The following is a 15,593-nucleotide window of genomic DNA, read 5'->3' on the forward strand; positions in this document are numbered from 1 at the left end:
TGCATCTAATAGTGCATTTCCCAGTGCACTCTTAATGTTATCGCCCTTGCTTTTAACTTTAACGAAGGTTGTTTTGATTTTTCTGTACGCTGCGTCAGTCTCTCCAACAATCATCTCTTTCCTGGTTTCATCACATTTTTTCATGTGGCCATTTCGCCCTAACATCCCTGCTTTTGTTACTTCATTCCTAAGTAACTTATGTATTGTATTTTTGAACTTCCCCGAATATTTTTGTACTTCTTTATTTTGCCTATCATTTGAAGTATTTTTTTCTGTTCCATGGTTTTCTCCCAGTTACCTTCCTCGTACCTATGTTTTTCTTTCCAGCTTCTGTGACTGTTCAGATTAGAGATGTCCATCCCACTTCAACTGAACTGCCTGCTCAACTGTTCATTACTGCAGTATCTATATGGTCTTAGAGAACTTCCAGTGTGTCTCTTCATTCCTTTATATTCCATATCCCACTTCTGTTCGTACTGAGTATTCCTGACTAGTCTCTTAATCTTCAGCCTGCTCTTTATCATGATCAAATTGTGATTTGAGCATATATATCTGCTCCTTGAGACTCGTTAGAATCCAATATCTGATTTCGGAATCTCTGTCTGACTATAATGTAATGAAACTTAAATCTTTCCGTATCTCCTGGAGTCTTCCAAGTACATCTCCTCATCTTGCGGTTGGTTCTTACTATTTATTGCAGAACTTCCTCCTAGAATGAAATTTTCACTCTACAGCGGAGTGTGCGCTAATATGAAACTTTCTGTCAGATCATGCTTGTGTTGCTCAGTTGGTAGAGCACTTGCCCTCGAAAAGCAAAAATCCCGAGTTCGAGTATCGGTTCGGCACACATATTTAATCTGCCAGGAAGTTTCAGTCTTTCTCTTCTCTCGTTTCTACTACCAAACCCATATTCTATTTCAATCCCTCACGACTATGGGATTTTCATCTCCCTTTGCATACTGAATTGGCCTTTTAATATCATCATGTCTGTTCTATATCTGTTCATCTTTTGTTTGCGATGTCGACATGTATAACTAAACTGTTGTGTCCGGTGTTGGTTTGCTCTTGATTCTTATGGGAACAACACTGTCAATGAACTGTTCACACTAACTCATTCTCTGTCACACCTTCCTATTCATAACGAATCCTACTCCCGTTATACCATTCTATGATGGTGTTAATATTAGTCTGTACTCATCTGACTAGAAATCTTTGTCTACCTTCCATTTCATTGCATATTATTAAGTGGAAAAGTATGAACCACGTTGGACGTTTATCGCGTTGTTTAGAAGACTAGCAGTTCTACGAAAAGCGAAAGTATTGTTTGAGCAGCTCAGAAATATCTTACTTTGACATCACGTTTTCATCAATATATACACATAATTTTTTTAACGTAAAACAATTTTTGTGTACTTTCGGCTGTGTTAGTTTCCAATGTTACACTATTAACTATGATACACTGTGTGTGTGTGTGTGAGTAGGGGAGCGGGGGGGACGCTGAGTGAGTGAGTGAGTGTGTATGTGTGTGTGTGTGTGTGTGTGTGTGTGTGTGTGTGTGTGTGTGTGTGTGTGCACGCTCGCGCGCGTATGCATGTGCGTACGTTTACAGTAATAGTTTGATTTGCATTTTGATAACCATTCGACTTCAGCTTTTGAGGGCACAACTGTCCTTTTTGACTCACTTTCGGCTGATCTGACGTGTGGGTCCAGTGAGCTGAGGCAGCCCGGAGCTATTCGTGTCCACGGAAACGATGTGGAGCAGGTTTAGAAACGGGGGGCCTATTATTAGGCAGGGCAGATAAGGATAAATAGCAGGGGCCGGGCCAAAGTGAGGCGTGTAACGCAACAGCAGGGCCCAAGTGTGCCGCGCTGGCGCAACACCCGACAGCTACCTGCTGTCTGCTGCCTGCCGTCACACCTGACGCTGAGCTCTCTGTTCACAGGGACCTCGAGGACAACCGCATCACCGACATCCATCCGGAGGCCTTCCTGCCGTTCACGCAGCTCGAGGACCTGTGAGTACTGTTCATTGTCAGCTACATCCTCCTGCTCATGAGAAATAATTTGTGGTCCCTTAAGCTCTCTGCTCAACAAATGATAGTACGCTACAAACGGATGCACAAAGTATTTTTGTGATTACAGTCATTCTCGGTATTGGCCACACGTTGGCCATCTTCAGTGTCTACGACAGTCTTCTTGATGGTCTTCAAATACTTAAAAATTTTAACAGTACCGCTTCCTAGTGACGTAAAGAACAGTCGAAATATATGTTGTTCACATGGCATATTCGGACTTACAAGTTGTCGAAATAGTGTCTGACGGTAAGATTTACTCGTGGCGGCCTAACAACCACGACGATTTCTCCTGGTCAGTAAAGCCGTATGGTCATTACATGCTACACTGGCGAGCCGCCCCGGCTACGCAAAGATAGCGTTGACTATATACAGCCAGACGGCTTCTATGACTGGCGGAAACGTACAATGTTAAAACGTTAATTAAGACCATATCATCACTTTCATATAACTTATGCGATGCAGGCAGCACACACCATGACAGTTGTCTCAAGGTATGAATGTTACTATTCCACATAGAATTGGCGTATGGAGTGACATGCAATGATCTGGGAACATTGCGATGTGAGTAATATATTTACAATCAAAGTAAATAATGCATGCGAATCATGTGTAAATGTGTTTGGATGCGAATCATGAGTAAATGTGTGTGTGTGTGTGTGTGTGTGTGTTTGTTTGTGTGTGTGTGCATCTAACTGCTTCAATATGTATCGAAGGTTGACTGAGACGGCGTAAATAAAAGAAAATATAAGAAAAATTGGTGTGGTGTTCGTACATGCTTAGCTCGTGTTACAGTACTCTTCTTGTGGAGCTCCGTGCGCGCTGTGATGCTACGTTGAGACTCACTGCCGCAGTTTTGTTGTGGACGTCTTGTGACAGACGCAAAAAATCGTGTCTACTGCTATGTTTGAAGGTATAAAGCTGAAAGTTGAGTCACACACTGCACTGATGAAAGAACGTACTGTATATAAACAATCTAAATTTGTTGAAGTACTTTTTCGGTAAAGCATAAAAAATCATACATTTTAGATTAACACATGTTTTTGCTACGCAGTTCTCGAATGATTGCAGGAAAACTATTGGTTACAAGTATTTCATTATACAAGTATTGTTAGTCTCATATCATACCCTGATGATTGGTCATATTTAGCCCGATCTTCACACTTGAGTGACTCACTGTCCGTTGTTCGAAAAATTTGCAGTGAATTACGAGTGCGAACTGCGACTGTTAATGCGAAGAAGCAGAAACTTTCGCTCTGACACTGTCGTCTACTTCGAAATGCTTCCCTTAACCATCTATACAAGTATTTCGGAATATCGTGTATTCGTTCGTAGAAAACTTCTGAATTCCATTCAATAAATCGTGCCCGTGCCATTCCGATCTTTAAAAGGCCTAAATATCTTTCTCGCCAGGAGAGATTCGTTCACAAGACTTCTGTATAGTATGAAAATATCCAAACAAAGTATAGACTCACCACGCGTCTATGTCTCAAGGAAACCTAAAAGCTGAGTCCTCTACCGTGCTACCGCAAAAGTTCCTTTATATAAGCGAAATAAAGGTGCATCCCATGCTGCGTTTTAGTTAACGCGTAAATAATTGAAATCCACAGGGCACAGACGATAGTGCGATAGCAGGGACTCATTCCTTGCTCGCTTCCCGTGAGACCTACACCACATTTCCAACTGTCCACAACCTACATTCGTAGTGCTGCTACTAGATATTTGCCCATTCACTCATTACTCGCTCCAGACTAAGCTGACGAGTCAAGTAAGAGTTCCGGCAAAGTGTGTGCATTCTCACGGGTCTCGTCAGCTTAGTCTGGAGCGAGTAATGAGTGAATGGGCAAATATCTTTTAGGAACACTACGAATGTAGGTTGTGGACAGTTGGAAATGTGGTGTAGGTCTCACGGGAAGCGTGCAAGGGATAAGTCCCTGCAGTAGCACTCCTCTTTGTGCCCTCGGTGGCTCAGATGGGTAGACCGTCTGTCTTGTAAGCAGGAGATCCTAGGCTCGAGTCCCGGTCGGGGCACACATTTTCAGCTGTTCCCATTGATGTATAACAACAACACCTGTCCAGGGGTTTCGATTTAATTGTCATTTCACAGTGCAGACAGTTTGTACGAAATATTTATAAATTATGTATAAAAACCTCCCTCCTGAATGAACGTACCTATTAGTGAAACCTGGATCAAAACCCTTACAGCTATTTCTGAGATTAACCTGCACACAGAGAAGGAGGAGAGGAAGTGAATTGATTTTATATTTATAGGGAAGAGAAGAGAAGAGAAGAGAAGAGAAGAGAAGAGAAGAGAAGAGAAGACAAGACAAGACAAGACAAGACAAGACAAGACAAGACAAGACAAGACAAGACAAGAGAAGAGAAGAGAAGAGAAGAGAAGAGAAGAGAAGAGAAGAGAAGAGAAGAGAAGAGAAGAGAAGAGAAGAGAAGAGAAGAGAAGAGAAGAGAAGAGAAGAGAAGAGAAGAGAAGAGAAGAGAAGAGAAGAGAAGACAAGAGAAGACAAGAGAAGACAAGAGAAGACAAGAGAAGACAAGAGAAGACAAGACAAGACAAGACAAGACAAGACAAGACAAGAGAAGAGAAGACAAGACAAGACAAGACAAGAGAAGACAAGACAAGACAAGACAAGACAAGACAAGACAAGACAAGACAAGACAAGACAAGACAAGAGAAGAGAAGAGAAGAGAAGAGAAGAGAAGAGAAGAGAAGAGAAGAGAAGACAAGACAAGACAAGACAAGACAAGACAAGACAAGACAAGACAAGACAAGACAAGACAAGACAAGACAAGACAAGACAAGACAAGACAAGACAAGACAAGACAAGACAAGACAAGACAAGACAAGACAAGACAAGACAAGACAAGACAAGACAAGACAAGACAAGACAAGACAAGACAAGACAAGACAAGACAAGACAAGACAAGACAAGACAAGAGAAGACAAGAGAAGACAAGACAAGAGAAGACAAGAGAAGACAAGAGAAGACAAGAGAAGACAAGAGAAGACAAGAGAAGACAAGAGAAGACAAGAGAAGACAAGAGAAGAGAAGAGAAGAGAAGAGAAGAGAAGAGAAGAGAAGAGAAGAGAAGAGAAGAGAAGAGAAGAGAAGAGAAGAGAAGAGAAGAGAAGAGAAGAGAAGAGAAGAGGTATATGATATGTGCACTCGGAGAACAAACAGAACATCACGACGCATGTTTCCTTAAGAAAGCGCAATGGAAAGCAAGGAATACCACAGGGTGCTAAGGAATTCTAGGCCTAGTAGAGGGGTCTTTGTAGATAAAATATTAATGAGGTATACGTGTCAGAAAATGAGCTGATTGCATGTAAAATACGTTTCAAGATCGGATGTCTTCCAAATCTCCTAGTCTCTCGTTTCCCTGTATACAAGAAGGGTAAAAGAACGGACGCTCAAAATTAGAGAACACTATCCCTAACTTCGGTTTTCTGCAGAATGCTTGAACATAATTTCCGTTTGAATATAATAAACTTTCTGGAGATTGAGAAGCTTACGTGTACGAATCAGCATGGTTTTAGAAAGCATTGTTCGTGCGAAACACAGCTTGCCTTTTTCTCACATGATACCTTGCGAACTACGAATGAAGAGCACAGGTAGATACCATATTTGTAGATATCCGGAAAGCATTTGACACGATGCCTCATTGCAGGCTATTAACGAAAGTACGAGAGTATGGAATAAGTTCATAAACATGTGTCTAACTTGAAAACTTCTTAAGTAACAGAACACAGCATACTGTTCTCTGAGCGAGCGATCATCAGAGACAAGGGCATCCTCAAGAGTGCCCCTGGAAAGTCTGATAGGACCACTGCTGTACTCTATATACAAAAATCGTTTGATGGTCGTTGTGGGCAGCAGTCTGCAGTTGTTTGTTGACGATGCTGTGTTGTACGGGAAGGTGTCGTCCTCCTCGGGTAGCTGTGTTGTCTGCGCGACAGATTGTCAATTCTAAGGGCTGGGTCGGAGATTTTCTCCGCTCAGGGACCGGGTGATGTGTTGTCGCAATCATCATCGTTTCATCCCCATCGACGGGCAAGTCGCCGATTGGCGTCAAATCGAAAGACTTACATCCGCCGAACGGTATAACCGACGGGAGGCCCTAGTCACACGAAATTCACATTTACATTTTGCGGTAAGATATCGAAGACAAATGACTGTAGGATACAAGATGACTCAGAGAAAATTTGTGGCAGCGAGCTGTAAATGTTGGAAAATGGTAGTTAATACGGATGAGTAGGCGAAACAAAACTGTAATGTTCGGACAAAGCATTAGTTGTGTACTGCTGGAAACAGTGAAGTAGTTTGAATATTGGGCGTAACGTTTCGAAGCGATATGAAACGCACCGTTCATGTGAAAACTGTGGTAGAGAAGACGAACGGTTGATTTCTGTTTACTGGGAGAGCCTCAGAAAAATGTGGTTCATCTGTAAAGGAACTGATGCGGCCTATTCTTGAATACTGCTCGAGTGTTTGGGATCCGTACCGGTTCGGATTGAAGGAGGACTTCGAAGCAATTCAGAGGCGGGCTTTTAGATTTGTTACAAGTAGGTTCGACCAACACGTAAATGTTACGACGATGCTTCGGGAACTCAAATGGGAATCCATAGAGGGAAGTCGAAATTCTTTTCAAGGAACACGACTGAGAAAATTTAGAGAACCGGCGTTTGAAACTGACTGCCGAATGATTCTACTGCCGCCAACATACACTGAGCATAAGGACCACGGAGTCGAGAAATTATAGCTCATATGGAGGCATAGAAACAGTCGTTCCTCCCTCGCTCTATTTGCGTGTGGAACAGGAAGGGAAATGATTAATATATGTACAGGGTACCTCCGCTACGCTGCGTGAGGTGCGTCGCGGAGTATCTGTATAGACGTAGACAGTTAGCTCTGGTCCCCTGCTCTGAAGGAGCCCGCGGCATGGAAAATGTTTTAAGTACTCGTCGTCCTGTTGTAGTCTAGATGACGCTGGAAGCCCTCTTCGAAGTCGAGAGTGCACTGCTTCCGTAGAGCAACACAGTCAACCCTCCAAGTTGACAACGTAATATATGTTACGTTGTAATTACACCAGGAACTGAACACGCTGCCTCTTCTAAGTTTGTGTATGAAAGTGATTTTGTCCTCAAAATCACTTTCCTCAATTTTTGGACATGTGTCATTCGTCAAAACTTTATCTGTATATAAGACCGGAGAAAATTCTCCTGACGATAAAGTTTCTTCTATACAGCGTGTCTTTTCTAAGAGTCGTCAGGCACATTTTCCGTGGTGTTTCGGCAGGTTTTTGGAATTTAATTTTTGTGTTATGTAGCTGGAAATAGCCCCAAAAAAACACACGTTGCATGTGACGACGAGTGTCAATGGAAATGGTTAGTTTGTTTACAGTTTACAAATAAAAAGAATTTTAAAACGAAGTTTTACTTGTCCGTTCGATAGAGCGTTGCCAGAAGATACTAGATCGATATTCATTTTATCGATTTGTATTAACAAGAACAGTAAAACACGAAAAATAACGAGTACTCCGCCAGCGATTGTACATCCCGCTCTGTCCCACGCTGTCTGCCTGATCGTTCTTCGTGTTTTGCTGTTCCTCTTAACATATACAGAAAAAACGAATATCAAAAAATTCTGGCCTGTGACCAGTCTGTCGAATGGACACTCCAGGCGTTGCGTGAAAGACATGACAAGCGGTATTTCTTTGCGCTGACTCCAGAACCAGTTTGCAAAAATTTGGTTGCAAATGTCGATCGGAACACCAGAGAATGTGCGCCTGGCGACTGTTGGGAGATGATGGATACATACGCGCCCGACTGTTAGGAGATATTTGTATTTGAGTGTGTGTGTGTGTGTGTGTGTGTGTGTGTGTGTGTGTGTGTGTGGATGTGTGTGTGTGTCGGAGTATCCAAGAGGTCAGTTTATAGTTCGGAATAAAAACATGTTAAATGTGTCTCAGTTCTTTATTGTTCTCATCAGGTTTACAATAAACGTTCAAAAATCAGCACCATTAACGCAGAATCAATATCAACAAAACAGTGCGTCCCGTGTTAGATGGAAAATATAAGATGTGATCTTCACGTATGTGACAGCTACAGAAGCTCTGAGAGTCTAGAGGGGTACAATATACTTCCTGTTTCATGTAGCCCTAGAGAAACAAGTCCAATAGCGTGCGTGTCGCCCAGTTCTGCCCGTGGGTAGCGTTCCACGTTATATACTCCGGCCGTTACGCAGGAAATCCAGCGCTACAAGCTATTTACTGGTTCAACGTGAACGTCACGGGATCGTAACACCACGTAGCTCAAATCAGCTTTGGTGTTACGATGTTGGAAGAACGTACTTTCTGTTTATCTCCTTTGCCACGAGCGTAATTTCGCATTCTTTGTACCCAGTCGATGAGAGCTTCCGGCGTAACTGGGCGTATTATGGGCAATGTTAAGAGCAAACGCCAGATTCTGATGTTTGTCGTTGGCTCCGTCTGATATCAACAAATTTGGGCACTGAAGATTTGGACACCTGTAGATATAAGAGAGAAAGAGAGAGAGAGAGAGAGAGAGAGAGAGAGAGTATTTTGAAAATGAGGTACAGATGGAAGCCTGGTGGAAGATGAGAGAATCTAATAAAACCTTTAAAAATTAATTTCGTTCTTATTTTTCTATATACGTGCTTTTCAGAAGTATTGTGCTTTGACGTGTAGAAGACGTACGTATATACCACAAGGACTCTGCTTTTATAGTTCAGTGGTTATTAATCTGTGATTTAGTGTGGAAACATATTTCGTGTTGACACATTAGGAAGCCATGGTTCCAATATAATTCGGTTATTCAGATTCAGTCCTCTTCGGTAACTGAGTGGTCAGCGGGGCAGAATGCCATGCAAGGGGCGCGGGTTCTACTCCTGGCTGGGTTGGAGATTTTCTCCTCTCGGGGACTAGGCGTTGTGTTGTCTTCTTCAGTAAATCATCCTCATCGACAAGCAAGAGGACAAAGTGGCGTCAACTCAAAAGACTTGCACCAGGCGACCGGTCTACCCGACGGGAGGCCCCAACTACAAGACATTTCATTTCTTTCAGTTTCAGGACTGCTACGGGTTAACTAAATTGTTAAAAGGATGTACTGGAAATGTTGCTTGAAAAGGTCAGTCCTTTTTGGCTCCCTATCCGTCCACAGTCAGAGTATCAGCTCCGTCGCTAATGACATAGTCGTTGGCGGGACGTTAAACAACAATCATACTTACTGGCTTTCTTGTTTCGCTCGGCATAGACCGGCAGTAACGAATAGGTATGGACGGGATGTGCTTTGATTTTTACTTTACGTCATTTACAAGTAGTAGGGGCTCCAGAAAGTGAGTTACACATGTCGTCACACTCAAGACAGTGAAGCAACAAGAGTGGCCGATTGCCAGCATAGAGTACATTTTCGGGCTAATGTGCTAATGTGGTGCGGTAACAGTTTACCACAGGGTGCGAGCGAAATTGCATGACAACTACAAACGTACCCCAAACTGAGTTACTTGCACAATACCATTCTTGTGGCCAAAACGTCTAAATTGCACACATATTTACCGTGGAATTCTGGCGATATATGGAATAAATTCAATGTCGCGTCCATACTTTGGTGATGCTGACCGACCGTATTGTTCAGCATGCGATTTCCGTCTTTTCGCCAAGCTAACGATATTTTTTGGGGAAAGAGATTTTCCAACGATGAGGACGTTCACACAGCGCTTCTTCAATAGGAGAAGAGCGAATTTCTATCGTCGAGGAACTGAACGATGGGTGGAATGTTGTGACCGTTGTTGAGAAGGACTTGGGGACTGACGAAAAATAATATATCTGCGTCACTTTGAAGAGTAGCGTAAAAGTTACTTACCGAAATAAGGTGTAATACAGGTTGAAAAGTATTTAAACGGACAAACCCTGGGAGGTTGTAGGGGATATAAAAAAATCCCTAATTTCATTTTTTCCTATGAGGATTACTTAAACCGGTGGAGGCTGGATTACGCTCTACAATTTATAGAGGCCGTATTATGATCTTCAGTTGTTAGAGGGCTTATTACGCTATTCAGTTATAGGCAACTGCTGTCCTCCATTGTAGTAGTGCTTTGTCTCAGTTTGCTAATGGAGCGATGCACCTGGAGTGAGTACACTGATATGGTTGGTGCGTACTACGTAGCGCACCACAACGGACGAGCAGCACATCGGGTTTATCAACAACAATATCCTAATCGCCGTATCGCGCATCATACGACTTTTGCTGCTGAGTACCAACGTCTGCGTGAGACCGGGTCATTTAGCACATTACCTGGACAGGGACGCCGTCGGACGGTAAGAACGCTGCAATTTGAGGAAGCGCGTGGAACGGGATCCTTCAGTCAGCACTCGTGCAATTCCACGTAACATGGGGTCGAATCAGACGAATGTAGGAACAGTTCTTGTTACGTCCATTTCACTTACAGCGCGTCCGCAACCTGGAACCAGTTGATTATCCACCCAGAGCACAGTTTTCGCAGTGGTACCTCGAACAATGTGAAATGCATCCTACATTTCCATTCTGTGTGTTTTTTTACCGATGAAGCAACGTTCGGGCGTGATGGCGTCTTCAACATGCACAATTCGCATGTATGGAGTGAGTATAACCCACATGCTACAGTTACTAGCGCTCATCAAGTTCGTTAATGTGTGGGTCGGTGTTGTTGGGGACTGTTCAATTGGGCAGTATCAGCTATCAAGGCCATTAAATGGCAGGCACTATTACAATTTTCTCGCCAGAGCATTGCCAGAATTGCTGGAAGATGTCCCGCTCCCTCAAAGACAACGCATGTAGTTCCAAGATCACGGGGCGCCGCCACATTTCAGTCGTCGTGTGCGTCGATTCCTGGACCCACGATTCCCAGAAACTTGGATTAGCAGAGGAGGTCCTGCACCATGGTCTGCTTGATCCCCAGATATGTCCCCTCTGGACTTTTCCGTGTGGGGAGAGATGCTCAACCTTGTTTACCCAACTTCTGTGGCATCAGAAAAGGACCTGGTTGCCCGGATAGTAGTAGCAGCAGGAACAATTCATGATACTCCTGGGGGTTTTTCCCGTGTCAGAGAGAACATGATCCGACGGTGTAACATTTGTTTACGTGTCAATGGAGGCACTTTTGAAAATCTAATTTAATTACAAATTAGGTTGTATTATTGTGTTGTCTCTTGGTAATAAAAAATGGAAAAGTGTTTGTTGGTTTAATTAATTTGCCGCCAAAGAAATCTTCCTCTACCGGTTTAAATACTCCTCATACGAAAAAAATGACATTTGGGAAAAATATTTGTTTTGATGTCCCCTACAACCTCCCAGAGTTTGTCGATTTAAATACTTTTCACCCTCTATACTTTTTAAATTCCCATCGTAGTGCGGGCAAAAATATGAAAGATTTTAACACAAACGTTTCCTGCGTTGCATATTATGAAGACTACCAAAGTATGACGGTGAAAACTATAATCATGTTCTTTGATTGTATCTAAAAGTGAAAGGAATTGTATTATGAGTCGATCATAGAGAGAATGCTGCCCACCGGGGTGAGAGGTTTTAGGCACTTCAATCCGGAACCACGCCGCTGCTACGGTCACAGGTTCAAATCCTTCCTCGAGAATGGTTGTGTGTGACGTTCTTAGGTTAGTTAGCTTTAAGTATTTCTAAGTCTAGGGGACCGATGACATCAGATGTTAAGTCCCATAGTGCTTAGAGCCATTTGAACCACTCTTTTGTAAGGCGCAGTCAAACGAAAACGAGATAGATTGGAAAAAGTAATTAAGGTTATTATTTTAAAATTAATCACCGTAACTGTTAGTACAATTATCGCATTGTGAGACAAGGTGGTCAATGTCTTTATGGAAAAATGTTTGGAGCTGCTTGCTGAACCATGATTGTACCCAGTCTTTCGCTTCTTCATCCGAAGCATCCAGAATCATTCTACAGAGTCCTCTAAACAACAGGCAAATTCGTTTTCTGGAGCACGACACCACAATTAACGCACAGCAGTACGATGACACATTATAAAAACTGAAACGCACCATCACGTCCAAACTCCAAGGGATTCTGTTGCGCACATGTTGTCAGAGTTGTTTCGACTACGCTGAAGACGCTGGAAGCTGTTACGCATCTGCCATACAGTCCGATCTCTCCCAGTGTGATTTCCACATTTTTGAAGCCCTCAACAAATAGATTCGTGGCCTTCGAGCTGGTTCGGACGAAGAAGTGTACGCGTTGGTACAATCATGGTTCCGTAGGCAATCGTAAAAAATTTCCTGCGGAGGCTTTGACCGTCTTGTATCAGAGTGGCACAGGTGTATTGACATTTAAGGCGATTAATTGTGAAATAATGAACACTTCACTTACATTTTTCAATCTGTCTCGTGTTCAAAATATGGGTCAAATGGCTCTGAGGACAATGGGATTTAACTTCTGAGGTCATCAGTCCCCTAGAACTTAGGACTACTTAAACCTAATTAACCCAAGGACATCACACACATCCTACCCGAGGCAGGATTCGAACCTGCGACCGTAGCGGTTGCGCGGTTCCAGATTGTAGCGCCTAGAACCGCTCGGCCAATCCCGGCCGGCTCGTGTTCGTGTGACTGCCACTTATATGTGTTGTATGGACAAGTTTGGGGTAACATGCCATAATTTCTAATGTGGCCATAGACTATTTTTTGCTCTATTACATCATATACAGCATTACATGCACTCTATACCCACTGATACCGATACTTCGTAAACATTTCAGTGTCGTGATGCTCTTGTTGTTTTTGTTGGTGATGGTTATGGCAATGACTGTGATGATGATAATGATGATGATGATGACGATGACGATGACGACGGCGATGAAGGCGTATCTGTGCTTCGCTCTTCACTCCATTTGCCTAATTTGTTTCACCATATCTACCTTTCTTCGAGTCTTCTTTCCCCCTCCAAAATCCACACTCTCTCTCTCTATAAAGCCGGCCGTTCTGGCCGAGCGGTTCAAGGCGCTTCAGTCCCGAACCGCGCTGCTGCTGCGGTCGTAGGTTCGAATCGTGTCTCGGGCATGGACGTACGTGATTTCCTTAGGTTAGTTAGGTTTAAGTAGTTCTAAATCTAGGCGACTGATGACGTCAGATGTTAAGTCCTATAGTGCCTAGAGCCATTTGAACCATTTTCCCTCTATAAAAAAAGCACCTACACACACACACACACACACACACACACACACACACACACACACACACACACACACACACACACACACACTTCCGTGTTTAGTGATTCAGTGGAGTAGGCACGTCCAGTATTGTGAAGAAGAGTGTACGTATGATGCACTTTAGAATAATATAACGCAAGTCAGCATAGGCTCTTGGATAAGGCGACTAACCCGAACCATGTGAATGATAAAAGTTCTAGAATTCATACAAGGTCCAGTATACAGTTTTAATTTACCAATTGGGTGGTGGGGACTTATTTGGTGCACACTCCACTGCAGAGTGAAGATTTCGTACAATATATATATTATTATGGTACCTGTTCTTTCGCACATGTCCGAAAGAACAGTGCCCGAACTCTTACGGGAATCGGCAAAGCACCGCGAGTAATGGGTTTAATGGGCGGGGGCACTACGAATGTAGTGAGGGACAATATGTTGAGAATGTAGGTGTCGCGGGAGGCGTGCCAGTGATAAATCCCTGTAGTCGTGCTATCCTCTGTGTTCTCGGTGGCTCAGATGGATAGAGTGTGTGCCATGCAAGCAGGAGATCCCGGGTTCCAGTCCCGGTCGGGGCACACATTTTCGTCTGTCCCCGTTGACGTTTGTCAACGCCTATAAGCATCTAAGGGTGTTCATTTCATTGTAATTTCGTGCAATGATGCAGATGGCCGCTAATGGAGATCAGCAACGCTGCAGAAATGCTTATGGGGAGCAAATCCAATGCAAATGGATAGTGTAGCTGTACACACACGCCTGTATTATTGACAGCTGTTGGCGCTTCCGTGACAGGACGTCCACCTCGGCCAACCGGCTGCATCCCTAGCGACGTGCCGTGCTTCCTCACAGGGTCACGTACGGTGTTCCGTGCAAGCAATGCGACCGTGCCGGCTGCGACAAAACAAAATACGATTTCCAGCGGATGGCTGCAATACCCGTGGCAGAGCTCCGTTCAGCTGCAGCTGCGAAATACGATCACGTTCTTCATTACAGCCAAGCCGCTACTGGCGGAATACCAACGATGCAAGTGTTCCGAAATTAGCCGCTACGGCAAAAATCACCTGCGGACTCTGCATCGCTGCGTTGAACTATCCCGGCCTGGTCTGATAATGTATTTACTTTATCTATGTCGTTATAGCGTAGCGTTCTTATTCATAAAACGTAGGAACTGGAACGGAGCCATTACTCAAAACAATTGCAAGCTAGATTTGACTGTAATTTAATGTATTTGTAGACAGAGCATAGCACATAGCTAAGATATCGATGTAAGGTTAAGGGAAACAGCCGTGGACACGAAGCCAATGAAAAAAGAAATAGTATATGGAGAAGCATGCGAAAGATGAAAATGAAGTAATAAGAACACTGAAGACATAATACAGTTTAGATTTTCGTGACATATATCAGTGACGCAATGGCTCATAGTGTATCTGCTTTTGTTACAAGAGACGAGAAAGAAACCCCTTGTTTTCCATTCGTAACGCAGATGTACTTACAATCGGCATAAATGTGACAAACATTCTACGTGGGAGGTTTCCAAACTTTTGGACTAACACTCGCCCTCCCCCCTCCCCCCATCTACCACAACTTCCTCCCGTGAGGTTCTCCTGATTTATTTAACTGGATCTTTCTAGCCATTTGGTCAGGAAATATATTTAAAGAAGTCATTTTATATTTTACAAGGAACACAAGTATTTTGAATTAAACTAATACCAGTTAAACATCACGATAAACTTCTTCGAACAAAATAGGTGCAGTCAAGTAATTATTATATTTCACCGTTTACAATTTCAGAACACTTAGACGCGTTGTAGACACTCCTCCTCATAAATCACATCGAAATTCCTTGTTCATACGATCTGACATGCAGGAAGCACCGGCAGACAGCTATTCATACAGCGGTATAAAGGGTACATATCTCCATAGTATCCCTCTTGTTCGCCGTGATTGTGTGCTTCATAACTTCTCAGGACGGATTCTGAATGACGGGGCAAGTTTTTCTCTTAAATCTTTATTTATTTCTCGTTTATATATGTGTCTTTCCACGTTACAAAATTTTTAAATGTTATTTCTTTTACTTTTCCATTCAGATTGCATTAGAATATTTTGTAAGTGTATCAGATTGACGATAGTGCATTCTTAAACTTTCATGTAACACCGGCTGCGGTTCTAAAATGGTGCCCAAACTTTAATGTTTCCAACCCTATTTTCTCAAAATAGTTGTATTAGAGTTTTCGTCGAGGCAAGCCATAAATAAATGAACGTTTCTAAATGA

General features: G+C 43.0%; 1 protein-coding gene across 2 annotated transcripts in view; it reads left to right on the plus strand.

Annotated features, from left to right (window-relative positions):
* Positions 1-15,593, plus strand: part of LOC126281541 (leucine-rich repeat-containing G-protein coupled receptor 5-like) — a 685,956-nt gene that overhangs the window by 506,901 nt on the left and 163,462 nt on the right. For both annotated transcript variants that reach the window (XM_049980596.1, XM_049980597.1), the window contains exon 12: positions 1,944-2,015. In XM_049980596.1, coding sequence (XP_049836553.1) covers positions 1,944-2,015 — 72 coding nt within the window. The remainder of the gene's footprint in view (positions 1-1,943; positions 2,016-15,593) is intronic.

The sequence above is a fragment of the Schistocerca gregaria genome, chromosome 7 (assembly GCF_023897955.1).
Source record: "Schistocerca gregaria isolate iqSchGreg1 chromosome 7, iqSchGreg1.2, whole genome shotgun sequence".
Classification (NCBI taxonomy): Eukaryota; Metazoa; Arthropoda; class Insecta; order Orthoptera; family Acrididae; genus Schistocerca; species Schistocerca gregaria.